This window comes from Pelophylax lessonae (assembly GCF_965119305.1).
Source record: "Pelophylax lessonae genome assembly, chromosome: 2".
Classification (NCBI taxonomy): domain Eukaryota; kingdom Metazoa; phylum Chordata; class Amphibia; order Anura; family Ranidae; genus Pelophylax; species Pelophylax lessonae.
Genome location: NC_138769.1, coordinates 518,535,981 through 518,562,379, shown reverse-complemented (window position 1 = coordinate 518,562,379; position 26,399 = coordinate 518,535,981). Strand labels below are relative to the sequence as shown.

General features: G+C 42.9%; 1 protein-coding gene across 3 annotated transcripts in view; it reads right to left on the bottom strand.

The window, feature by feature from the left end:
• The window catches only part of PCDH9 (protocadherin 9), a 656,718-nt gene extending 649,299 nt beyond the window's left edge, over nt 1-7,419 (bottom strand). For all 3 annotated transcript variants that reach the window (XM_082246747.1, XM_082246748.1, XM_082246749.1), the window contains exons 1-2: nt 7,365-7,419; nt 3,124-6,292 (exon numbers count right to left, since the gene is read on the bottom strand). In XM_082246747.1, coding sequence (XP_082102873.1) covers nt 3,124-6,159 — 3,036 coding nt within the window. In that variant the 5' untranslated portion in view covers nt 6,160-6,292; nt 7,365-7,419. The remainder of the gene's footprint in view (nt 1-3,123; nt 6,293-7,364) is intronic.
• Between the last annotated feature and the right edge of the window lie 18,980 nt (nt 7,420-26,399).

Sequence of the window (26,399 nt, the reverse complement as noted above, 5' to 3'; positions counted from 1 at the left end):
AGAAAATGTAGATTTCCTTTATATAAAAAAAAAGAAATATGTGACTTTCTGAGTGGTTAATAATTTAATAAATTAGCTTTTAAATTAAATTACTACATTTAGATTTAAGCGATACAACTTTCTCCCAGAAACAAAAGAGATGTGTATGTTCAAATTGTCTGTCAGTGTATAGATAATATACAGGTTAACTGTGAGCGATGTGAAAATTTTAAGTCAAGAAGAGCAGCGGCATAGCAAATAAGGACCTATGTCCCTATATATACACGTTTGGTTAAAAAAAAAAAAAAATGTGAAAAATGTAAAACAACCACCCACTGTCACTACTAATAGGATAGGAAACTAGCATCAATGAAGCACAATTAGAAATGTGTTGACACTGGGTGTAAGGACACTTGGCACCAGTCACAACAATTTATGTGCCACAGTTTGACAACCCAAACTTACAGCTTAGAAAATGAATACTTTGAGTGAGTTATGTCATAGATGTATCATATAAGTGGGTCACTTCTTCATATCTTTAACATCTCATGTTCTTACCCACAGAAATTCACGAGGGCCAAGGAAATGAATTCCCCAATTGCTGTCAACAGAGTTAGGGAACGGCAATAAACAGCTTACTGTAAAGCCTGTAGCTACAATAAAACGGCTGTCAATAAAGCATGCCTGATATGGTAAATAAAGGAATTACTTATACAGTAACCAACAGATCTGTCTCTATTCTCTATACATAAGGAATGAGGGGAAGACAAGTGTTGCTTAAAGTAGCTCAGAGAACTTCATTTTTTTTAAATCTGGCAGCAGACAGCAGAAAACATCAATATTTTAGGCTGCCATAGTACTGACAGTTTTGCACCTGAGCTCCTGCATAAATGTAAAACAGAATAAAAGCAGTCAAAATTTAAGTGTTGATAATACAGTTTTTGTTTGTTCACGGATACATGCTACCTGAATTCACACAGTTCACTAACGGTTAATAGGACCGCAAACTAAAATAATTGAGCTAATTTATTAGGGCAAGGAGCGACATAAAAAGTGCAGTTACCAAAAGGCAACCAATCAATAATCACCTTTTATTTTTCCATTAACTCTATACTAATGAGAGGTGAAATGGGATTGGTTGCTTCGCACTGTTGCACACAACAATCCATTAATGTTTTTTTTTTTTGCACTGCACTCAAATAATATCAAATGACCTTATGCTAAAGATGTGCAAGAAGTACAGTGTGAAACATCACTAAAGCACATGTGACACGATGAGCTGCGAGTCACTCTACCTTCTATTTCCTTATACGTCTACCAACTACTGCAAGCATCCACAATTCCTAGGGCCTAATGCCAGTAGTTCCATTACTTATTGGGGATATAAGATGAAGATTAGGAAGTTGGTGCAGTACACCCTATCCATTCTGGATCTACTTTACAAACTCAAGAACTGGTTGCTCCAGTGCAACTGTCATTAAATAAAAGGTTTCTTTGGCTGTAGATCCAGCCTGATCTATTCCTCCCCCCCATCTCTAATATACTGCAGACTTGGCACCGAGCCAGTACAAGCCACATAGAACCTTACTGCCATCTACAGGCCATTCCGTTGGTCTTTAGAGGCAACAGACAAGCCTCAATGAAATAAATTAGACAGCTCTGCATTTAAATCTTTATTAGCAGGGAATTATTGGACTGAAAGCTAATGCTGGATTTTGTAAAATATGAGTTTCCCTGATCACTAATCCCTCTTTAGATGGCAAATTTCACAGCTAAAATGAGCTTTGACAGATTGCTTTTGCTTTACTTAGATGAAGAAATATTTACAATGGATTGAGTTTGTTCTGCATAATTTTTCCTCTAATTATTTGAATAAATCCACTTTCTCAAAGTATAAGTTTGCTTTATAAGAACAAGCATAATACAGCAAATGCTCAGTGATACAGTTCCTACACATTTCTACAGCGATATAGGAAAACTTTTCAGTATGACACCATAGAAACCTGGGGGCAATTCAAATCCATAGGCCCTCTATGCTAAACAGACCTGTATAGTAAACTGATCACTGTTATCCCTACATACCGGGAACAAAAATTATCTAGCAACATTTTATAAAAACTATAGCACTTATTTAATAAGGCAATTCAAGCAGCAATGGTTATTAAAAAAAAACTGAAGCACCTAGACAGATTTCATTATTTTTTGCCTTGTTTTGAACATTAAATGAAGGTTTGCCAATTAGTATGGGTTAATAGACTTTGCTGATTGCTAATTGCTCTTGGCCTTATTAAATATGTCTACAGATTGATTTGAGTATAGAGGGATTTATACACAGAAAAAAAATGTATAAAGAGTTATTATAGCCTATTTATTTCTTTTTGATACTTGTAGGACAGAAGAACACAATACATTGTGCAGCTAGGCAGAACTAGCAAAGGCACAGGACTGAGAATACACATAAAACTTTTATTTAGCTACAAGCATGCGTCCATCATACCTGTAGCTTTTCTTTTAAATAATTTACAGAATGAAAAAAGAAAAAAAAAAGAAAAAAAAAAAGCAAAGTAACACTCAAATGTAAAATACATTTGTGACAGATGTGAATTGCACCCAGTCATGCATTGTTTACTCACAATTAGCATTTTAATGCAAAATACATTATCTTACTTTTCCAGCAAGAGTAAAAAAAAGTTAACCCCTTTTTGTGAACATTTAATTCTTGTCCATGAAATAAAAAAAACTTTAAAATCAGTATCTTCTGAAGTCTGTCAGTGGAACATAAGTAACATATTCAGTGTGCAAATAGAAAGTCCTCAGAAACTTTTTTTTTTTTTTGTTTTTCTTTTCATTATTGGAGTGTAGGGGTTACAGTGGGGCTCTGGTATTTAACATGCACATGTATGGTACAGTACAATCAGGAATGTACATAAGTATATATGCATAAACATGTGTATGCATATATGTATTCCGGACTTATGAGTCCTTAAAAGTCTGACAAAAAAAACAGAAAGGGGTTGATTTTTTTTCCCTCTCAGTAACATGAGCAAGCCAAAGAAGACTGTATGAAGACATAGTGGCACTTTAATACTGGTTGATTGGGCACTTGTATGCAGTACTTATAGACCAGTAAAAGTGCTCGTTTACCTGTCTGGTGTGTAAAGGACCTTTTGTCTTGAAGCCTCCCTGGGAACTGCACTCTGAGGCACTGAAGTGATCTGAACTAGTGGAAGAGCGTTTGGAAAGGGTGTCACAGCCCCCAACAAAGGTGTTGTCCAAAGGGAGTTCCTGAATGACATGATGTTTTTTCACTGACACTGGAGTATCTGCTTTAAGATGAAAAGCAGACTGCGGAGAGGCAGACTTGTAATGCTTAGCTAGGTCAGGGCTGTTAGGTTTGAAGGTTGTTGGGGGAGCAGTGCCCCAATCAAAGCGTCCAATCCCTTGTTCCTCCAGCTCAGCTGGAAGACTAATAGTCCCGTTGATAGGTTCATGTACAGTGTCATCAGGTTTAGATTCCTCAATGGTAACAAAATTCAGCAGAGAACTTTTAGGAGATTTTCGTTTCTTCCTTTTCTTTTTCTTATTCTGCTTGCTCTCCTGGTTTGGCGACATCCACTCTGCCCCTTGTTTGCTCCTCTGGGCAGCTTTAAATCTTGATGCATGCCGACATCGAACCAGAACGGTCACAAAAATGACAACGATAACCACCATGGCGCCTGCCACAATGGCAATCATAATAGTAAGATAATCCTCGTTTTGGTAGGGTTGACTGCTGTCTCCAATGTTTCTGTCTAACGGAGTTTCCATAGTCCTGCGAATTAAATCATGAATGTAGGAAGCATTCCCAGCTGTCTCATTGACATATAAGAATACCAGTACCAGCGTGTGCAAAGGCTTGGGGTATCCTAAGTCACTGATATTTACCACTAGGCGGTGCAGGCCCACGTCTGCTGCAGATGGTTTCTCTTCTAAAGTAATATTGCCTGTTACAGGGTCTATTCGAAACAGACCTTTGTTATTTCCACTGACAATTGTGTATTTCAGTTCAGCATTCATCCCAGTGTCAACATCCACAGCAAAAACTTCTGCAACAACTGAGCCAGGAATGGCTGATAGAGGCACCAGCTTAAATGATGTATTGGATGGAGGGGAGATAACTACAGGGCTATTATCATTAGCATCCATTATATTGATTGTTACTTTTGCAGTAGAGGAGCGTGGATTCTGCCCTCCATCTACAGCTTTGACATCAAATGTGTACGAACCTTGTTGCTCTCTGTCAAAGGACACATTGGACTTAATCAAGCCAGAATATGGATCAAGGACAAAATTTTCATTGTCATTAAGTATTGAAAGTGTTACAGCTTTGTTTTCTCCTGCATCCGAATCTGTTGCTGTGATAACACCCACTGTGCTGTATTTTGGAAGGTTCTCAGATACAAAGAACTGAAAGTGGTTATGTGTAAACTTGGGACTGTTGTCATTCTCATCCAGCACAGTCACTATCACAGCTGCTTGGCTCTGCAGTGGAGGAGTTCCATTGTCTCTGGCTGTAACAGTAAAAATAAAACGTTCTTGCTCCTCTCTGTCAAAAACTCTAGAGGCTGTCAAAACTCCAGTTTTCCGGTCCAGATCAAAAAATGAAGCATTGGGGCCAAGCTGATAAACAATGTCTGAGTTCTTCCCACTGTCTTCATCTGTGGCACTGATAGTGGTTAAGTAGAGACCTCTGCGGTTGTTTTCAGACACTGATAGCTCAATTACGGGCTGGATAAAAATTGGAGGATTGTCATTCTCATCCTCCAATTCCACTCTCACCAAGGCAGTCTGGTTGAGGCTTGGTTTTCCGGTGTCTGCGGCAACTATCTTAAAACTGAATTCTTTGGTGCCCTCATAGTCCAACAAGGAAGAAGTTTCTAGCAAATACTGGTTATCGTAGACGGCTTTTAGGTGAAAAGGTACTTCTCTTTCAATGAAGCAAATGACCTTGCTGTTGACATCCGTGTCTTTATCGGACACTGTGATCAGGGCTATCTTTGTGTTTATAGGGTCCTTCTCTGATAAATACACTGTACCATTAATAGGGCTTATAATATACCTGAGATCAATATTAGGTGGGTTGTCATTCACATCAGTCACGTTAATAGTTACGGTTGCCCTTGCAGGTGTGGAGCTGCCATCTGTGGCTAGGACAGTTAGCTTGTGAATTGCAGTGTCTTCCCTGTCCAGCGGTCTCTGTACTGTAATTAATCCAGTAGTATTATTTAAAGCAAAAAGTCTTTTGGTAGCAGATGTCACTTGGGCACCATAAATATATTTGATCTCAGCATTGCTGCCTATGTCTGCATCTGTTGCATGCAACTGTACTACAGAAGTCCCTATGGGAGCGTTCTCAGGGATATGAACTTCTATCTGACTTTCTTTGAACACTGGTTTGTTGTCATTCACATCACTTACTGTGACTTGCAGGATAGCAGTGCTGGATTTTTGAGGATTTCCACCATCCTCCACTTTGATTTTCATCACATAAGTGTCTTTCTGCTCTCTGTCCAAGACCTGCTGCACTATGAGCTGTGGCCATTTCTCCCCTTCTGGTGTCTCCACAATGTCCAGTCCAAAGACACTCTGCCCATTTAAAAGCCCATAGTGCTGAACTCCATTGAAACCTGTGTCAGGGTCCACTGCTGATGGAATAGGGAAGCGGCTGTTTACAAGTGTGTTTTCTGGTATAGAAATGTTGATCACAGTTGAAGGAAACATAGGTGCATTATCATTGGTATCTGTGACAATTATTTTGATCTTAATAAGCCTGAAAAAGTCATTGGGAAGGATGACTACTTCAAGTTCAAAGAAACATTCATTTTCCTCAGCGTAAGATGATCCAGCACAGAGTTTTTCACGGTCTATTCTGGTGGAGGTGGTGAAGATCTCCCCAGTCGTGCTGGACACCTTGACCAAAGGAGAGTCACCAGCTTTAGAAACCAGTCTGTAAACCAGGCTGTTACTGGTTCCAGTTGCAGCATTGATATGTGAGATATTCAGGTCCTTTGGTATGTTTCCAATCGGTACATTTTCAGGCAGTTCCTCTCTTATAGTGTAAATAAGTTCTTGGGCAATTGCAGAATCCAGCCTTAAGCAGGCAATAAGAGCAGCCAACAGGTAAAATTCCCTTAGGTCCATGATAATGTGCTTCCTTTGTTTTCTTGGATTTTAGGATTTAAGGGTTGTCGCTGAGAAATGGTGCCGATTTGCAAGTGGAGGCGTGCATGGACTGCAAGATGCCTTACATCTCATTTCTAATTGGAGCCAGCAGCTGTCAACACAATCACACAAACAAACAGATTTGTTTCATTCAGTACAATATAAGTCTATACAGACATAAACACACAACACATTTGACTTGCAAAAAGTGACTGCCCTAAGCAAAGCTTGTCATGTGTGCAAAAAAAAAATAAAACAGTCTTATAGAACCACACTAGCATGCCTGATATTATGTGCACATAGGATGCACTCAGCTACTTTTCCTGATATCTTATTCCTACACATTTCTTTTTCTAATCATCACTGACTAATGTATGATTCACATCATGCACCTATCCATATAACTGTTGCCAATAAAATCCTAAGCCTTTACCAGTATTCCTTGTAACTGCACTGTCAGCTGCCAAATACAATTTGTGCTTCATTGCCTCTACTCTGGAGTCATTCCTCTTATCGGAGCCTATTCCTTGTGTCTTTGCTACTAGACTGCTATGATATGGAGGACTGGAAGGAGTAGAAGAGGGCTGCTGCAGCAACCACTCAGCCTACCTTCAACCCCTGATAGCTAAAAGACACTGCCTGGGCTTTCTGTCTCCTGTTAATGCTAAACCTGGCAAGTCTCTACAATCCTTACTTATGCTAGCTACCCACCTTACCATGCTTCATTTGCAATCTGGATTTCTTGTGGCTCACCTCATTTTTTTTTATGCAACACCAACAGATATGGGATGCAAATCATTTCTACTATAATAATAAACAATAATGTAATTTCTCTCTATAAAAAAAAATAAATAAAAAAAATCTAGCTGCTGTCTAAAAACTACATTGTGTACAATCATACAATGGTATCACACACATTGCAATCTGATCATGCTGAGGGGTCATTCTCATCCATTTTTTTTTTTTTTTTTAATTTTCAAAGTGATGATCATGCTGAGGTGACATTCTAATCCATTTTTTTTTTTTTAAATTTTTTTTTTTTTAATTTTCAAAGTGATGATCACATTGCATTGTGTTCACCCCACAGACAATCCAGACTTGTATACAGTCCAGTCTAAATGCAGTGAGTCAGATTGGAAGGCATGTGGGTTGCTAGAACTAGTAATAAAGGGCTTGCAACTTACAGTCCAGAGGTGAGTTAACTGCAGCCATGGATGGAGCATCTGTAGGGATCAGGGTACCAGTTAGGCTCCTTTTTTATTTTTTTGATGAAGAAAAATAAAAAGACGCAGTCTGGTAGTAAAAGGTCAGTCCCCCTGGATGTGATCTTCAACTAGTAGTCAGAAAAAGACTTGTTATTAATGCAGCTAAAGTGGAGTGATTGTGATGCAGCTTCCATCCATCCTCTGGCCAGTTTCTAATGTGATCTGCATTAGGCTTGGAGAGAAGCTTGATCTGATGCCTGTGATTAGTTCCAGCAGTGATAGAGGCAGGTACCGATGCAGGCACCAACATCTGAAGATACTCTCAAGCTAGCAAAAAATACAGGCAATGAAAAGCCACCATGCTTTAAACTTCACTCTGTCCCCAGAACAGCACGGATCTGATGCATCTAGGAATCCATCCAACAGCAAATTGGCAGCGGCGACAATCGGGAGCAGTTTGCTGAATCCTAAACCCAAAGGCTCCCTTTACAAGGTGTTGCTCCTGGACGGTGATTTAGCAACTCCAAGCTGAACACTGTAAATCATTCTCTCCACCGGCCGGGTCCACCGCTTCATCATCATCATCATGTGCTCCAAGGTAGTAAAACATCAATCCGCTTGGAATAATCAAGCCACTTATATTTTCCATTGATCACAGGAGAAGATTTCCATCTGTCACTGTTACAGGAAATAAACAAAAAAATAAAAAAATAAAAATAAAAAAATAATAATAAATCAGTAGTCTGCAACTTGCAATGGCAAATGTCAGGATGCTAATAGTGCTTCTCGCTGCTAGTTGCCAGAAATCCCCACAACGATTTCGCTTTGAGATTGCAAGATGCTCCTTCTTCCCTCTTTATACTAGCCCTCTCATAGACGTGTATGAGATAGCCCACCCTCTTTCCCTCTGAACTGGATTTCTTCATAGAACTCTCAATAAACCCAAAGGGAGGGCGTGTTTGCTGCCTAGACACGCCCACGACCTGCTGGTTGGCTGTCATACGAGTATGTGCTTGGAAAGATACGGAGTGGGGGGCATAGAAGGATTCCCTTTAGACGTGCCCGCTGCTCGCTCCTCCCAGCCGGCTAAAGGGTGCTGGAGACTTTTTACTGCCTGACGCCGTTTAGTTGCTCGGTTATATTGTAGCAGAGGAGGCTCTCAGTGTAGTAATCCTTCACAATCATCTCACAGTGTTAACAGGTGAAAGCATGGATATACTTATTAATATAACGGTACCAGTTTATCACCTTAACCACTTAAGCCCCGGAAGATTTTACCCCCATTCCCACCAGGGGGTATTTTGCGATTCGGCACTGCGTGACTTTAACGGACAATTGCGCGGTCGTGCGACGCTGTACCTAAACAAATTTGGCGTCCTTTTTTTCCCACAAACAGAGCTTTCTTTTGGTGGAATTTGATCACCTGTGCGATTTTTTGATCACGCGCTATAAACAAAAAAAGAGCGTAAATTTTGCAAAAATAGCAATATTTTTCACATTTTTTTATATGAAATTTCCCCCAAAAAAATGTAAAAATCAAAATTTTTTAACATTTTCGGCCAATTTGTTTTATGCTACCTATGTTTGGTAAAAAAATCGCAAAAAGCGTATTTTGATTGGTTTGTGCAAAAGTTATCGCGTTTACTAACAAAGGGAAAGATTTTTGTCATTTTTGTTGTTTTTTTTAACGTGTAATGGCGGCGATCTGCGATTTTTTTTGCGGTACTGCGACATTGGGGCGGACAGATAGGACCCTTGACTGACATTTGTGACACTTTTGGGGTTACCAGTGACATTTCTACAGTAATCAGTGCTATATATATGCACTGTTACTGTAAAAATACACTGGTAGTGAAGGGGTTAACTTTATTTGGGAGGGAGGGGCTGTGTGTATCCCTAGGGGCGTGCTTTCTACTGTGATTGGCTGTGGCTTGAGCTGTGAGGACACTGATCAACGGATCTACATACTAGATCCGTGTGATCAGTGTCTTTACAGAGAGGAGAATGACAGGTGGCTTGTTTACACAAGCTGCCTGACATTCTCCCTCTCCCCCGCCGATCGCCGAGTGACCGGCGGACATCGGGTCCGCTGGTCACACGCGCGGGGGGGTCCGTGCCTCCGGCGGCGCGCGCTCGCTCCCTAGACCCTCACAAGCTAGTGACGTAGCCCTACGTCACTTTGCCTGTGAGGGGCTGACTGCCGACATAGATCGGCGTTAGGCAGTCGGCAAGTGGTTAAAGTGGTAGTATACCGATTTTTGTGACTTATACCAACAGGTAAACCTATAATAAGTCTTATCTGTAGGTACAATTAATATCTCCTAAACCTTGTAGCATGCAGCCCCTGACGCTAGCGGCGCATGCGCTCTGAAGGTCTGGTGGACCTTCAGAGTTCCTTGCCTGGAAGTTGCCGGAAAGTTAAAACCCTGCGCGCATGCGCGGGGTGACGTCATCGCAGCTCCACAGCGCTGGAGCCGCCGAACCCGGAAAAGACGCCGAGGGATCATGTCCGCTCCCACAGCGGTGTCCGGGGGTCCGTGTCGGGGCTTCGTTTTAAGGTAAGTATTTCATAATGAGCTAGTATGCGATGCATACTAGCTCATTATGCCTTTGTCTTGCAGGTTTTTTTTTTAGAGTATACTACCGCTTTAAAGCGGAGTTCCACCCGTTTTTTTTGAAGATCAAATTATTCTCATGCCTATCCTGAATGTTGCAATTGTTTTTTTATTTTTTTATTTGTACATACCTTTTTTTTTTTTTTTGAAAACATTTTATTGGTAATAAAAGGTGCAATCGTACATAACTTTTTTAACTTTTCTTCTGCAGAACTTGCGGCTGCGGCCGACGAGGCGATTACGTCACTAAGCAATTTGCAAGGGGAACCTGGGATAGCAGCATCCTGTATCCCAAGAGTCCTTGCGAATCGCCTCTCGCGTTATTTCCAGACAGAAAATGATGCAAATTAGATAATCAGGATGTCATGATTGAGATGGGGCCAGCCTTACCATGGGTCTCACTGGGTCCATTGGAGCAGCGCAGAGAGGGGCTTTAAATTGGCTCCCAAGATTTTTTTTCCAGCAGTTTTGTGTCTCATCAGTTTGTGACGCGTTACAGGCAGCATTTCCCCATCTCATACTGCTGCCCATAGTGCAAACTGATGAGTATGAGGAGGTGGATTATCTCCTCCGGGGAACATCCCTCACGTGATCGTGATATGCGCAATGACGTCAGACATTGGTGCACTACATCTCATGCAGGGCAGGCTGGATCTTCTAGGGCGGTGGGCGCAGCAGACACAGGAGTGACAGGAGGACTGAGGACAGGCAGTGGGTGTTTGGTGGACCGGTCTGGTGGTGAGTTATGGAAGAAGATAACAGTATATATATTATATATATATATATATATATGCTGCATTTTAATATATAATATTTTCTGCATTTTATATTTATATAAAATAATGGATGTGGGGGGCTTTTGTTTGGTGTGATTTCTTTTTTTTTTTTTTTTTACGGGGAGGGGCAGCATTTTATACTTGGACCCAGGCAGCACAATGTCTTGGGCCACCCCTGGATTGAGAGGTTGCTAAAGCAATGAGGCGGGAACTTCCGCCGATGCCGCCATTGCTAGGGAAACCTGGCGGGAGGACAGAGAGCCACTCAGGGCACAGGCACGAGATCAGGAGGTGCATGCTGGGTAGCCAGCTGCACCGGATGCCGGAAGTCAAGAGGAGAGGGCTTCAGATGCAGTGGCGGCCCATCCATTGGGGGCACAGGGGCACCGCCCCCCCATCCATGTGTCTGGCCCCCTTATCCACATTCAGGACGCCGGACGCATGGATTCCATTTTTTTTTTTTTAAGCACATGATTAGAGCCAGAGGCTCTAATAGGCTTCAAAAAAGGATGGACTTGGGGCACAGAGCACTGTGCCCTGAGCCCATCCAGTTGTGTGACAATAGCGAATGAATATTTGCTATTGTCACACAGATTCTCCTCCTGGCCAATCAGGAAGCGGGTCCTGAGACCCGTTTCCCAATTGGCCGAAAGGAGAAGCCATGCTATTGGCCAAGGAAGAGGAGGAGGGAGGAGACGTAAGGGAAGCCCGACAGACAGAGGAGACTGATGGGGAAGCCACCGCCGCCGCTTCCTGCCCTCCACATGTGCGTCCAGGGTGACCGGGGGGGGGTGGTATGGTGTGCAGGCTGGAGCTGGTGTGGTCGGGGGGGTATCCATCTGCTGCCCCCCCCCCCCCCCGGCCCATGGAGCACCAGCCGCCACTGTTCAGATGCCCACAGATGACATTGAACCCAGGGCTGGGCAAGGGATGGTCAGGAGGTGCGGCTGCCCTGGGCCCACTGGTTTATTGCAAGTATGTGGGCGCTCCGACCCTAACTCTAAGGGAAGGAGGGGGGCGCAGTTTGGCATCTTTGCCTGGGCGATGGATGACCTCGTCCTGGCACTCATGGAACCTGCCTGCTTCCGAGATCTGGTTAGTCTTCAAATATTTTAACACAAACTACAGGGACTACACATAGGACATGTTCTAAATGTTGCTAGATATGTTTAAACAAGTACAAAGGAGTGTTAAAAAAAAAAAAAGTATTTGGGGGACTGGAACTCCGCTTTAATCTTAGTTAAAATCGACATAGCCTTCTTAGTCCCGGTTCACACTGAGGCGACCTGTGAGGCGACCTGGTAGCCTCACAGGTCGCCGTAGGTCGCCTCCCATAGGGAAGCTGCGGACCCGTTCTAATAGGAGCGACACAAGTTGCTCCGACTTAGAAAAAGGGTCCGGAGCTTCTTTGGGGCAACCAGGAGGCGACCGCCATAGACTTCAATGTTATGAAGTCCCTGGAGGCCGCTCCGAGGTCGCGGCGCGCTGCTCGCACCGCGACCTCGGAGGTCGCGGTGCGAAGTAGCGTCGCCCCTATGTGAACGGGGCCTTACAATTGCCATATATACATAATTCTTTTATATATAGTTACATAGTCTGGCTAAAAAAAAAAAAAAAAAAAAGCACAAGTTCATCTACTTTAACCAATTAAAGGGAAAAAAAAATCATACAATCTTATATACACAATCCTATACCTACAGTTGATCCAGAGGAAGGCAAAGAAAACCCAAGCAAAGCATGATCTGATTAGCTCCAGCAGAGGAACAATTCAGTCATAATATACGATGGTCTTGTTGATACATGATCACCTGTGCAATCCGATTCCTGTCTGAATTCACAGTTCGCACTGCGATCTGTGAACTGATCTTGGATTGCCATTAACTTTGTACAGACACCCCCAGCGGTTTGCAGAGGGCAGCGTGAACTGCGTGCGGGAGAGTTGCACTACGGGAACCCGCACTAGAATTGCGCTGGTTCCTGCATCGCAGTAGAGTGAACCCAGGCTTATAGTCTGCTCGAAATTATGATCGCAAATCAAAAAGATCGCTGGATGCGCCATACACTTAGCGATCGTATTGAATATTCTACTGCCCTGCAATATGATTTTTCTTTCAGATCGATCAGATTTTTTCAATCAAATAAATAGATTTTCTTTGAAATCCATCGCAAATCAAAAAGATCGCTGGATACGCCACACACTTAGTGATCCTAATGAACATTTTACTGTCCTGCGATCTGATTCTTCTTCCAGATCGATCAGAATATTTCAATTAAATCAATAGATTTCCCTTGAAATCCATCACAAATCAAAAATATTGCTGGATGCGCCATACACTTAGTGATCGTATTGAATATTTTACTGTCCTGTGATTGTTTTTTTTTTTTTTTTTTTTCTTGGAGTGATCGAAATACTTAAATTAAATCAATAGATTTTTCTTAAAATCCATCAATGAAACAGTATGTGCCTTTTCAATAATTCATAGATCCCTTTATAGTATTTGATTTGGAATTGATCGATCAGATTGTGACGTGTATGGCCACCGTTACGGTTTAAAAATCAATTTTCAGTAGACCTTTGGGTCTTTATTGATTTCTAAGTAATAAAAATTATTTTTTTGGGAATAATTAAAAGTGACCTTGGTAAAGCATTGGATTGCTAAATAATCCCAAATACCTATTAGAAATACTAAAAAGCCATCCTAATAGACCTTCATTAAGTCTGACTGATATAATTCTAAATACTTTTTGGGGAATAAAAAATAGAGATCTTAATAGACTTGCATTAAAGACTTGCACACGTACCGAATGTCGGCCAAACGATCGGCCGTTTTTTGTCCGGTGTTGTCCTGTCGGTTGAAAAGTGCTAAAGACTGCACACGAATTTTGTAGGCCAACAACAGCCGACTGCAGAAGTGATGCCATGTGATGGTTAATTTTCTGTGTGTTTTTTCTTCTCTGAGCATGCCCAGTCTTGCAAATCTGCTGATAGTCGGCCGAATTCTGTACTGACTGGCGAACAATCGGCCGTTCTGGTGACGGCCAACAAAAGTTTTATAGCCTGCACACCCGAATCTGTTCGGCCGAAAAGTCGCAGTCGGTTGTCGGAAGCATCATACTAACAAGCCGACAATCGGCGCGATCGTTCGGCGGCCGAATATTTACGGCCGACAATCGCTACGTGTGTACGGGCCTTTAGTCTTTGATTGATTGCTATGTAATTACAAAATATTTATTGGCGATAATAATTAAAAAGTGATCTATAAGGTTGATTTCTCTATAATATAATATAATATAATATAATATAATATAATGACTAGGTAATAATCAAAATCTGGTTTATCACCTCCAGGAGGAGGGGCATATTATGCTGTTCATCATACCCCATGTCACACTTTATTTGCTTTAACCCTTCTAGAAAACAGTTTGACATTTGAGCAGAGAGGTGGTTAAATATATTCCAGCAGTGGTAATAAATTGGTGATCACCGTTAAAATAATGTGCCATGGCAACATAAACGCCTTAAAGTGACCTTTTGCCTATGAATATGTATAATCAGTGCTAGAAATGTACACTTTGTCAGATGATTGTGAAGATTTGAAGTAATGTCAGCTAACCTGGTGCAGTGTGATTGGAAAGACAAGCAAGGAGCTTGCACATCTACAGGGATGCCGGGGGTGCCTTGGTTTAGGAAATGGCATCCTTCTAGCCTGTTACCAGTATACAATTGGAAAAATAGCTTTAGCTTCATTTAGAGCTGCCTTGTACTTGGCAGAGTGCAGATTGTGTCCCGGGCATGGAATGACGCTGAACAGGAAATCAGGCAGGCTGGTAGGTGGGCAGGCAGACTGGTAGGTAGGTAGGCAGGCTGGTAGGTAGGTAGACAAGGCAGAGTGATAGCCGCTCTCTATGGTCAGTAGTTGCGGGGCTCAGGGACTGCAGGCTTTGCCATGACAGAAGGACAGACAGACGCTGCGCTCCTGTAGGCACACAACCTCTATGCGGATCCTGTCCTCTCGCGATGAGCCCTCCCTGCTTGTTTTATTCCTCTATAGCTGATCGCACTAAGCAATGTATAAAACGCACTGGAGAGACATTCATTGCTAATCCCTCTCCCTTGCCTGCCCCCACCAACAAGACCCCTGGGCCAGTAATCAATCCGCGAGGGGGAAAGGGTTGCGAAGGGCAATGAAATCCATTAAAAGGCCAGCATGCCCTGGGCAAAAAATGATTTCTTTACAATGTGTTCTCCATTCACAATCGCAGGAGGCGGAGGATGCTGGGAGAGATGCCGGTGTCTGAGCTGTCATCCGCTGTCCGGTACCGGCACCCCTGTCCCTGGTGCTGAGAATCAGCCTATGGGGATGGCTGAGCGCAACTGAACTGGGCCCGGATCGCTCTACACTGCCGACCGTTCACACCTATTCAACCTCCTCTCACTCTCATCTGCTGTTCGGCATGACATTCCTGTCCATGGTGCTGAAATCAGCGTATGAGGAAGCGTTCATCCCCACCTATTTATTCCCTTCTCACTCCCATCTGCTGTTCGGCATGACATTCCTGTCCATGGTGCTGAAATCCGCGTATGGGGAAGCGTTCATCCCCACCTATTTATTCCCTTCTCACTCCCATCTGCTGTTCGGCATGACATTCCTGTCCATGGTGCTGAAATCCGCGTATGGGGAAGCGTTCATCCCCACCTATTTATTCCCTTCTCACTCCCATCTGCTGTTCGGCATGACATTCCTGTCCATGGTGCTGAAATCAGCGTATGGGGAAGCGTTCATTCCCACCTATTTATTCCCTTCTCACTCCCATCTGCTGTTCGGCATGACATTCCTGTCCATGGTGCTGAAATCAGCGTATGAGGAAGCGTTCATTCCCACCTATTTATTCCCTTCTCACTCCCATCTGCTGTTCGGCATGACATTCCTGTCCATGGTGCTGAAATAAGCGTATGGGGAAGCGTTCATTCCCACCTATTTATCCCCTTCTCACTCCCATCTGCTGTTCGGCATTAGCTCACTATCAGTGGTGCGCAAAGTCAACCTATAGGGAATTGTCCATTCCAATGGCACTTTCATCTGTTGCTTGGTGTCCTCGTCCTGTCTATGGTGCTGAAGCTCAGCCTATGGCCAACCATACTTTCCCATCTATTTCAGTGTCTGAAACTCAACCTAAGTGCAACTGTTTATTCCCAATAATCCCTTCTCACTCCCATCTGCTGCTCGGTATTAGCTCACTCTCCATGGTGCTGAAACTTAAACTAAGTGCAACCGTTATTACCACCTATGGTAATCCCTTTTCACTCCCATCTGCTGTTCGGCATCAGCTCCCTATTCACTGTGCTAACAATCTATAGGGAGCCGTTTATTACCACCTATGGTAATCCCTTTTCACTCCCATCTGCTGTTCTGCATCAGCTCTCTGTCCACTTTGCTGACAATCTATAAGGAGCCGTTTATTACCACCTACGGTAATCCCTACTCACTCCTATCTTCTGTTCGGCATTAGCTCACTGCCTGTGGTGCTGAAATTTAAACTAAGTGCAACTGTTATTTCGACCTATGGTAATCCCTTCTCACTACCATCGGCATCAGCTCCCTGTCCATGGTGGTAAAACTCAATCTATAGGGAGCCTATTATTATTACCACCTATGGTAATCCCTACTCACTCCTATCTTCTGTTCGGCACCAGCTCCCTGTCTATGGTGTTAACACTCATTCTATAGGGAGCCTATTATTACCACCTATGGTAATCCCTTCTTACTGCCATCTGCTGTTCGGCTTTAGCTCTCTGTGAAAGTCAACCTAAAGGGAATTGTCCATTCCCAAATTACTCCTGTCTTCTGTTCAACTTCAGAAACATGTCCATGGTGTTAAAACAGGACCTATGGAACTGGTTATCACCACCTATTCAATCCCTACTCACACCTATCTGCTGTTGGAAGTCATACCACTGTCTATGGTGCTGAAACTTAACCTATGAGTCACCCAGGGCTGGCACAAGACATTGTGCTGCCTGGGGCCAGGAATAAAATGCTGCTCACTCCCCCCCCCCCTCCTAAAAAAAAAAAAAAAAACATGCCCGCCAAAAGTTCCACACATCCATTATTTGATATCATGATAAATAATATTAACATTAAATGTATCAGGAATTCAGATTTGCATGCACCTTGTCTATATGCAAAATTATATGAGATACCACAATTTTACCGGTTCCCCATCTTGGTGCCCTAGGGCATCCATGAGTGCAGTGTATGTCAGCACAGTGGGCCTCCCACCCCTCAAGACTCATGTGCAGTGAACATGTTGCACCCATGGATGATATGCCACTGGGATAGGGCTGTATAGGGGCAGGCTAGGGCAGTATACGGACAGTCTAGGGTAGTATATAGGCTAGGACAGTATAGGATCGGGCTAGGGTAGTATAGGGGCAGACTAGGGTAGTATAGGGGCAGGCTAGGGTAGTATAGAGGCAGGCTAGGGTAGTATTGGGGCAGGCTAGTGTAGTATAGGGGCGGACTAGGGTAGTATCATGGCAAGCTAGGGCTGTATAGTGATTTATGAACATGACAGGTTATGCAACATTTGGCCATCCAGCAGATCAGCAGTCACTACTAGAAAAAACGATGTACACCCTTTGTGTCCTGTCACACAGAACTATTACCTCTTGGTAAACTTTCTTGGGCAATGTGTCCAATCACAGCTGATCACATGTAAACATATGTCGGTTATCAGCATTTCCTTTCCTCAGCACTGTCACTGTCTGAGGAAAGGGAACCAATAAGCTGCTTTTCTTTGGCAAGGGACATTTACACTGATAATGCAGCCCCATCAGTGCAGCATATCAGTGTTCATCAGTGCAGCATATCAGGGCCCATTAGTGCCGACTATTAGTGCTGCATATCAATGCCCATCAATGCCACATTATCAGTGCAGCCTCATCAGTGCCACTCATCAGTGTGGTCCAATCAGTGCAGCCTCATCAGTGCCCATTAATGCAGCCTATCAGTGCCCACCAGTGCAGTCTAATCAGTGCAGCCTCATCAGTGCCCATCAATGCAGTCTCATCAGTGCCCATAAGTGCCCATAAGTGCAGTCTAATCAGTGGAGCCTCGTCAGTGCAGCCTATTTGTGCCCCCCAATGCAGCCTCCTTAGTGACCATCAGTGCTACCTCATCAATGCCCACCAGTGCAGCATATCAGTCCAGCTTATCAGTGCCCACCAGTGCACCCTATGGGTGTCCATCAGTGCTACCTCATCAGTGCTGCTTTTCAGTGTCCATCAGTGCCACCTCATCAGTGTCCATCAGTGCAGCCTGTCTGTGCCCATCAGTGCTACCTCATCAGTGTCCACTAGTGCAGCCTATCGGTGTTCATCAGTGTCACCTCTTCAGTGCCCACTAGTGCAGCCTATCAGTGTCCATCAGTGCCATCTCATCGGTGCCCACCAGTGCAGCCTATCAGTGTCAATCAGTGCTACCTCATCAGTGTCCACCAGTGCAACCTATCAGTGTCCATCAGTGCCACCTCCTCAGTGCCCACCAGTGCAGCCTATTACTATCCATCAGTGCCCCCCAGTGCAGCCTATCAGTGTCCATCAGTGCCACCTCCTCAGTGCCCACCAGTGCAGCCTATCAGTGTCCATCAGTCCCACCTCATCAGTGCCCCCCCCCCCCCCAGTGCACCCTTTCAGTGTCCATCATTGCAGCCTTATCAGGAAATCCACAGGCAGCCAGTTTATTTACACATCTCATTAGGGAGAAATACCTACCTGTCAACCAGCTCACTCCACATCTTATCCACGCTCCAAGGCTCTCAGCGCAGCCACTACAAATCCGTTACTTAGCTGCACCTGAAGCCTCAGCCTTCTCCTGACTAAACATACTGCATCGGGGCGAGCTCTAAGAGTAAATGCTGCCCCCCCCCCCCCCTTTCTGTGGACTACTGCTGCCTCATTGACAGTGGCATCATGGGACGTGGGGCGGTTCCAAAACAGTGACAGGGACCAGGGCATTTGCCCCGCATTAAAGAGGGCCCTGGTGCTGCTCCTCTCTAGTTGCCGTCTGAGTCCAGTGGACCCATTGTAGGGACAGCCGTGGTGTGACTTTTTTTGCAAGGTGTTGAAAGTCAACCTGTGGGTAATTGTTTATTCCCACCTATTCAATCCTATACCGAATAAATCCTTACTGAACTGCCCATTCCCATAACACTCCTATCTGCTGTTCGACATCAGACATCTGGTCCATGATGTTGAAAGTCAACCAATGCCGAACTGTCCATTCATACCTCACTTTCATCTACAGTTTGACATCTACTATCTGTCCAAGGTGCTGAAAATCAACCTATGTGGAATCATTTAGTTCCACCTATTCAATGAATGCGCACTGTCCATGGTGCTGAAAGTCAGGAAATGGAGACCGGTCCATTCCCATGACACTCTTATGTGTTGTTCCACATCAGACCCCCGATCCACGGGGTTGAAAGTCAACCTATGGGAAACGTTTTATTCCCACCTATTCAGTCCCTGCTCCCTGTCCATGGTGATGAAAGTCAACCCATGACACTCCTATCTGTTGTTGGACATCAGACCCCTGATCCATGGTATTGAAAGTCAAAAAATGGAGAACTGTTTATTCTCATGACACACCTATGTGCTGTTCGACATCAGACCCCTGGTATATGGTACAGAAAGCCAACCTATGGAAAACTGTTCATTCCCATGACACTCTTATGTGCTGTTCGACATCAGACCCCTGGTCCATGGTACTGAAAGTCAGCCTATGGAGAACTGTTAATGCCAATGACACTCCTATGTAATGTTCGACATCAGACCCCCTGGTCCATGGTACAGAAAGTCTCCCTATGGAGAACTGTTCATTTCCATGGCACTCCTATGTGCTGTTTGACATCAGACCCCCTGGTCCATGGTACAAAAAGTCAGCCTATGGAGAACTGTTCATTCCCATGGCACTCCTATGTGCCGTTTGACATAGGACCCCCTGGTCCATGGTACAGAAAGTCAGCCTATGGAGAACTGTTCATTCCCATGGCACTCCTATGTGCCGTTTGACATCAGATCCCTAGTCCATGATGTTGAAAGTCAAAATATGGGAAACTGTATATACCCACCGATTCAATCCGTGCAGGGAAGGGGTGACAGTCCTAATCTGTGAGTTCTGGCTAGGGCCGTTTATTACCATCTCTCTAACCTCTCTGTCCATGGTACTGAAAGTCAGCCTATGGAGAAGTGTCCATTCTCATGACACTCCTATCTGCTGTTCGACATCAAAACCATGGTGTTGAAAGTCAACCTATGGGAAAGTGTTTATTCCCACCTGTTCAATCCATGCTCCCTGTCCATGGTACTGAAAGTCAAGCTATGGGGAACTGTTTATTGCCACATTTTCTATTTCTGCTTCATGTCCATGGTGCTGAAGGTCAAGCTATGGGGAACTGTTTATTTCCACCTATCCAATCCTTGCTCCCTGTCCTTGGTGCTGACAGAACCTATGGGGAACTGTATATTTCCACATATTCCATCCCTGCTCTCTGTCCATGGTGCTAAAAGTCCGGCTATGCAGAACTGTCCTTTCCCATTAAACTCCTATTTGCTGTTCGACATCTGAACCCTTGTTCTAGATGCTGAAAGTCAACCTATGGGAAACTGCCCACTTCCAGCAATTTTCATATGCTGTTGGACATCAGCTCCCTGTCCAAGGTGCTTAAACTCAATATACGGGGAACCGATTATTACCACCTATCCAGTCCCTACTTCTTGTTCACAGTGCTGAAAGTCAACCTATGGGAAACTGCCCACTTCCAGCAATTTTCATCTGCTGTTGGACATCAGCTCCCTGTCCAAGGTGCTGAAACTCAATTTACGGGGAACCGATTATTACCACCTATCCAGTCCCTACTTCTTGTTCACGGTGCTGAAAGTCAACATGTGGCTAACCGTCCATTCCAACCCTAGTCTCATCTTCTGTTCTATGACAGCGCCCTGTGGTTGGTGCTTAAAGTCAACCTATGGGGAACTGTTCATTCACACCTCCTATCTTCTACTTGTTGGTGCTGAAACCCATACTATGCTGAACTGTCTGTTCAATCCTTGCCTATTCCCATCTGATGTGTCCTTGCTGGTGAAACTCATCCCAGGGGATGGGGTAAGGGAGAATGGGGCATCACTATACAGGAACCATTCTACACAGCCATCTAGCCATCCATCCCCTCCTATGCAATCTTAGTCAAATAATGCACCATTTATATACTCAGCGTGCACTTCCCTTAAGCAATGGATGAGTTAACACTCCATCCCTTTCATGAACGATCAGCATCCAGTGTAATGCAATCATCCTGCCGGTGTTTTTCCTCTCCCCAACGCTTTCACAATTGTCCTCAAAACTTTACAAAAGCCCTCACGTCCTATATACGTGCCATTGTAAAGCTTCACATAGCAGCTCCTATTGTTCCATCACTCCCAGTTCTGTATGAAGTCAACAGTTGTAAGGCAAAGCTTGTTTCTGTCGAACAGTAAACACTATTGTATAATCACATGTTGGGTGAGATAATGCTAGCTGTGTCACCCCGTTGAGGCTTAGGTCACAAAAGAAGCTACAGTGTTAAATATAGAACAAATTGGCTTGTGTTCTCTTACCTATATTTAAGCAGAACAAACGTGGCTACACCATTAGAGGAAACGTAATTGTTAAACTGCTGGAAGTAAATCGAAGCCACCAGCTCCTGGTCCTGGGTTCTAGTGTCTAATAAATTCTGCAATTAGATTGTACATGTATAGAGGGCAACATGAAACAAAACACTGCAGACGTTTAATGCAGTTAGTAGGGGTATTTTATTTCCCAGCCTTATTAAAGGGTAAAGTTGGTTTTGAAGGGACATTTGAAAAATTAGGAATCTGGGAGTTGTAAATGTACTTACATGTCATGCCATCAAAGACTGTACAGCCTCCAGGGGAAGAATTTCTTTGAAAGCAACTCTACTGCCTGATGTCATTCCTAATCGTTATTTGCTTTCTGTAAATTGATGTTATTTCCCCAAACAGTCGTCTTTTATTAGCCATGCCTCCTGTTACTTTAGTCACAACAGAACACATTAGCACTTTATGCAAGTTGAGCTTCATTAATTTACCCTTTCTCTGCTTTGTGACTACAGGAGGTGGCTTGCCACTTTGGTTTTCCTTTTTCTCTCTTGTTTAGGGACACTGAAATAATTCATGTGATTTTCATGCTGTTTCTTTTATTTTTTTCTTCCAATGTAATGCAATGTATGAGTAATGCAATGAAATGTACAATAATACATTGCCAGCAATACACATTACAATCCTATATGACATCATACACTACAACCTTTGTAACTTAATCTGGACAATCTGAAACTCTAGAATCTCCTTTAATTTCAGGACTATTGAATTGCTAACTGTTGATGCTATATAATTCCTGTATTATAATAATAATAATACATAACAGGAAATGCATACTGGATTATTATTATTATTATTATTATTAGTAGTATTATTAGTATTAATAAAAATAATCCAGTATGTATTTCCTGCTATGTATTATTATTATTATTACTATTATTATTTGCAGCATTAGAGTTTTGCAAGCTGCAACCACTTTATCCCTTTCAGATTTATTAATGAAACACTGTGCCACCTAGTGGTGCAAAGTAGGCATAGACCACAATAAAAAAGTGCACTGCACTTACTGCTGAACAAGAGAAACAAGGCACTTCATTCCTAAAAAGTGTCTCAGGGAATAATCATCTCAGACAGGCTGTGTGCCCACAGCAATCAATCAGATTCACCCTTTCTCAGTGCAGTGTAACAGAATAAAGGAGAGAATAAACTTATGAAAAACATTTTTCTTGCAGCCACTTGAGGCCTATCTTTCTGTTTTTTTTTTTTTTTTTTTGCAGTTGCTAGGTGTGTTTTTTTTATTTTTTTTTTATTTTTTTTATTTGTGGACGGTTTTATGTCAATTAAGTATATTTTTAAACTGCATTGTGAAAACCCCAACAATTCAAAGAAGTAAAGCTCTTGCCTGAGAAGGTTTAAAAATAAAACATTGTAAGATGTTTTTCTGGAAGTTATAAGACTTCCTTTAAGGACCAGCAAGAAAACTATTTCTTGTAGTTGTAAACTGAACCAAGCTTTAAAATAGTTTTGCCTTCCTGTGGATCAACATAAAAAAACTCTATATTTTTTCTTTTTTTTTTTCTATATTCTTTTGCCCAATTAAGGCAAAGCACTCAACCCCCCCCCCCCCCACATCCCCAAAAGCATATCTGTATCTCTCCTTTACTCTCCTGCCAATGGTTACTCATAGCTTAAAGACTTTTTTTTGTCCCTGGTGATGAGCAGAATTGCCCTTGGTTTGGTTTGGCAGGAGTTCGCAGAACTTTAAAGTTGGGGGGGGGGGGGGGTGAGTACTACCCTGAGGAACATGTACTAATGCAAAAATAAATAAATACAAGTGATTTCTTAGCACTGACATTTATAGAAGAAATGCACATTTTACATTTCTTGAATTGACATCTCTTTCTTGCTTCTTTTTTGTTTCTTTTTTTTTTTTTAAGGAAATAACAACATGCAGATCCTCCAAAATGCATGGCAACCCTTAAGGATATGAAATGTATTGTGCGGGAATATTGGAGGTGTCTTTTTGCCAGGAATGCAGTTTTCCTTTTAACTGTCATTGTTTTCTTTGTAAATGTCATTTTGCTGTAGCACATCCTTCAGCAAGATTTCATAGAGCCCCCCCCCCCCAAAAATAAAAATATGCATATCAGATCCTTTGAGTCTGGTAGCGTGAGGTGCTAAAAATCCATACCAGACCCTAATCTGAGAGGAGGTCTAATTCCTACAACCATTACCCGATGGTTGTGTTGGTCTGCAGCTTGGGGGGGGGGTTAATAATAAGGGGGGTGTATCTATGTGAATGATAATATGATACATAGTACTGTATCTCTACTCATTCCCAAAAATGATAACACTTGACAAATGACAGCTCCCCAAGCAGTGGCTGGCTATATAAAGGAAAGAGTGGATGAAAGAGGTGACATTGTTGTCCAAATTTTGCCATGGCTTTATTTGAGAAATGTTGTTGCCCAAATATTTTATGGCCACTTTGCCATATTTAGACAATAATGTAAGACTCCATTCCCCACCCACTTGCTTACATGACTGGGGATTCCTGGCCATGTAAGTGAATAGATCAGGTAACGTCAACAGTTGGTAAGGAAGCAAACTGCTTCCTTAACAACTATTGACAGCCAGGATAGTGGTGACATAATTGCCCAAATATGGCCATGTGGCCATATTCAGACAATGATATAAGCTACCCTATTCCCTGCCCATTTGCTTACTTAGGTGGGAATTTCTAGCCATGTTAGTGAATAGGCCAAGTAATGTCAGTGGTTGGTAAGGACACAGTTGCTGTCCATAACATCCATTGACAGCTGGTAGCTGTCAGGTTCATCAATGCTAAATACTAAGCTCATCTTTAGTGATTTTCATTGAAAGAGTGAAGTGAAAGAAAATAAACTATATGGATTTGTGGAGGTGTGCATTAAAGTGAACCTGTTGTTCTGCCCTGCTTGGGAAAAAAGGTTATTTTAGGATTTAGGGATCCAAGGTCTACATTTTTGTCCTAGGTGGTCCTAGATGAAATTTGTTGGTGTTTTTTCAACTCTACATACTACATAGGTAGCAAGGACATGTTTTCCTTTGTAAATTGACCTAAAAATATGAACAAGAGAACATGAATAATTGGTTCTTAGTTACACACTATGCTGTTTTTGTTCCCTGTTTAATCAGGAAGGCCTGTGAATATCAAGCTACATGCATTTAATGAATAAGTGGACAGTGGGCAGCTGTTCTCATTTATTTTTTTTCCAAACACATTTTTGTTGAAAACAAAGTTTTTGGAATGCAATGTGAAGATACAACCATCAGAGGGTTATACGGTGTTATAAAAAAAATAGCAAGAAAATTGTTACAGTTAAATCAAGTTGTTAATCAAACAGCTAATATTCAGCAAAGACAAAGAAGATAGTATATGTTGATCATCAGACTTTAGGCAACAGATATGAAACAGGGTAAATCCCATAACATCAAATAGAGAGGGTATTTGAAAGATTCAGATACGATGAGAAAGAGAAAGGAAAATAAGGAGGGGGGAGTCAGATGAGGGGAGGGGGTAGGCACATGCAAAATCCATCCATCTAGGAAAGGAGAAATTGTCAAGGGTGTAGGAAATGCAAAAAAAAAAAAAGAAATAGGGTTTTTATACAATGGCCAATAGAATCCTCCTGGTTAAAGCAAGATCCATAGTTGCAGTGGAGGGGGGGGGGGGGGGAGGGGAGGGGGAAAAAGGGGGGAGGGGAAAGGGGGGTAAAAAAGAGGGGGGAGAGATCAGATCACATCAGATCACCGCAAGATCTCACCGGTTAAGGGATCCCCTCAATCTGCTCCCCCCTTGGGGAGGTGTGGTATGTTGCTGATGTAGGAGGTCTTAAAAAGAGGGCCCAGGGGGAGGGAAGAGGAGGTGCGGTGTTATGTCCTTCATCTAGTTATAGGCTAAACCTGAGAAGCAGCTAGGTGCTGGTAGTGATCAGCTCCACAATAGTGGTGCCAACAGGTCCAAGTAGCTGAAAATTTTGATGGGGAATCTTTCGTGATGCTGATACGTTCTTCCATGTCTGCAATATTTTGCATGTGTGTGAACCATTCTGAGAGTGAAGAAGTATGGGTTGTGCCCCAGTGTATTGGTATGCATAGAGCATTCACTATATGCATGTCAAGTGATTCATGATAATCCCGGAGAGATGTGTGGTGGAGAAGGAATTGTGCAGGTGAATAATCAAGGATGTAAGTCGTAACATACGTGATCACGGAGTGTACTCCGACCCAAAAGATTTGTATGCGAGGGCAGTAAACACCAGATGTATGACAATGTACCATCATCTAGGTTGCATCTTCAGCAATGTATAGGGAGATTTGGGTTAAATTTGTGCAACAGAGCGGTAGTTCAGGACCATATCATTTTTAATAATTGTCTTGGGTTGTTACATTGACAGACCCTTTGTGTGTATGGGTAAAGATGTGGTTCCAATCTTTGGGGGAAAGGGTTATGTCAATATTTCGCTCCCTTGCCTTTCCTGTAGTAGATATACAGGAAAGGCCTATTTAGAAGGCCTATTTAGAAAGAGAAAAGCATGAATTGAGGAGATGAGATGTTGTTGGGGTGTGTTCTTGGAGCATAAGCTCTCATAGGGAGTAAGGGATCAAGATACTGCATTTGAACAGTCTAAGGAGTGGAGAAAATGGCAGACTTGCATATAGGACCATTGCGGTATAGGAGTATTTGGCCTTTGCGAAATAAGGTCCGAAAATGTCTAGAACCTTGTCATTGCGGAAGAAGTGGTGATCACAAAGGAGTGGGTTGGGGGGTCACCCCCATTAGGAACTTGTTGGGCATCCCAGCCAGGAAGTCTGGGTTTAAGTATATAGGTGTCATGGGTCCCCCTATCTAGGATAGGCCATACTTCGAGTTAACCTCTCGGAAACATTCCAACAAAGGGCTATTGAGTGTGTGTGCCTT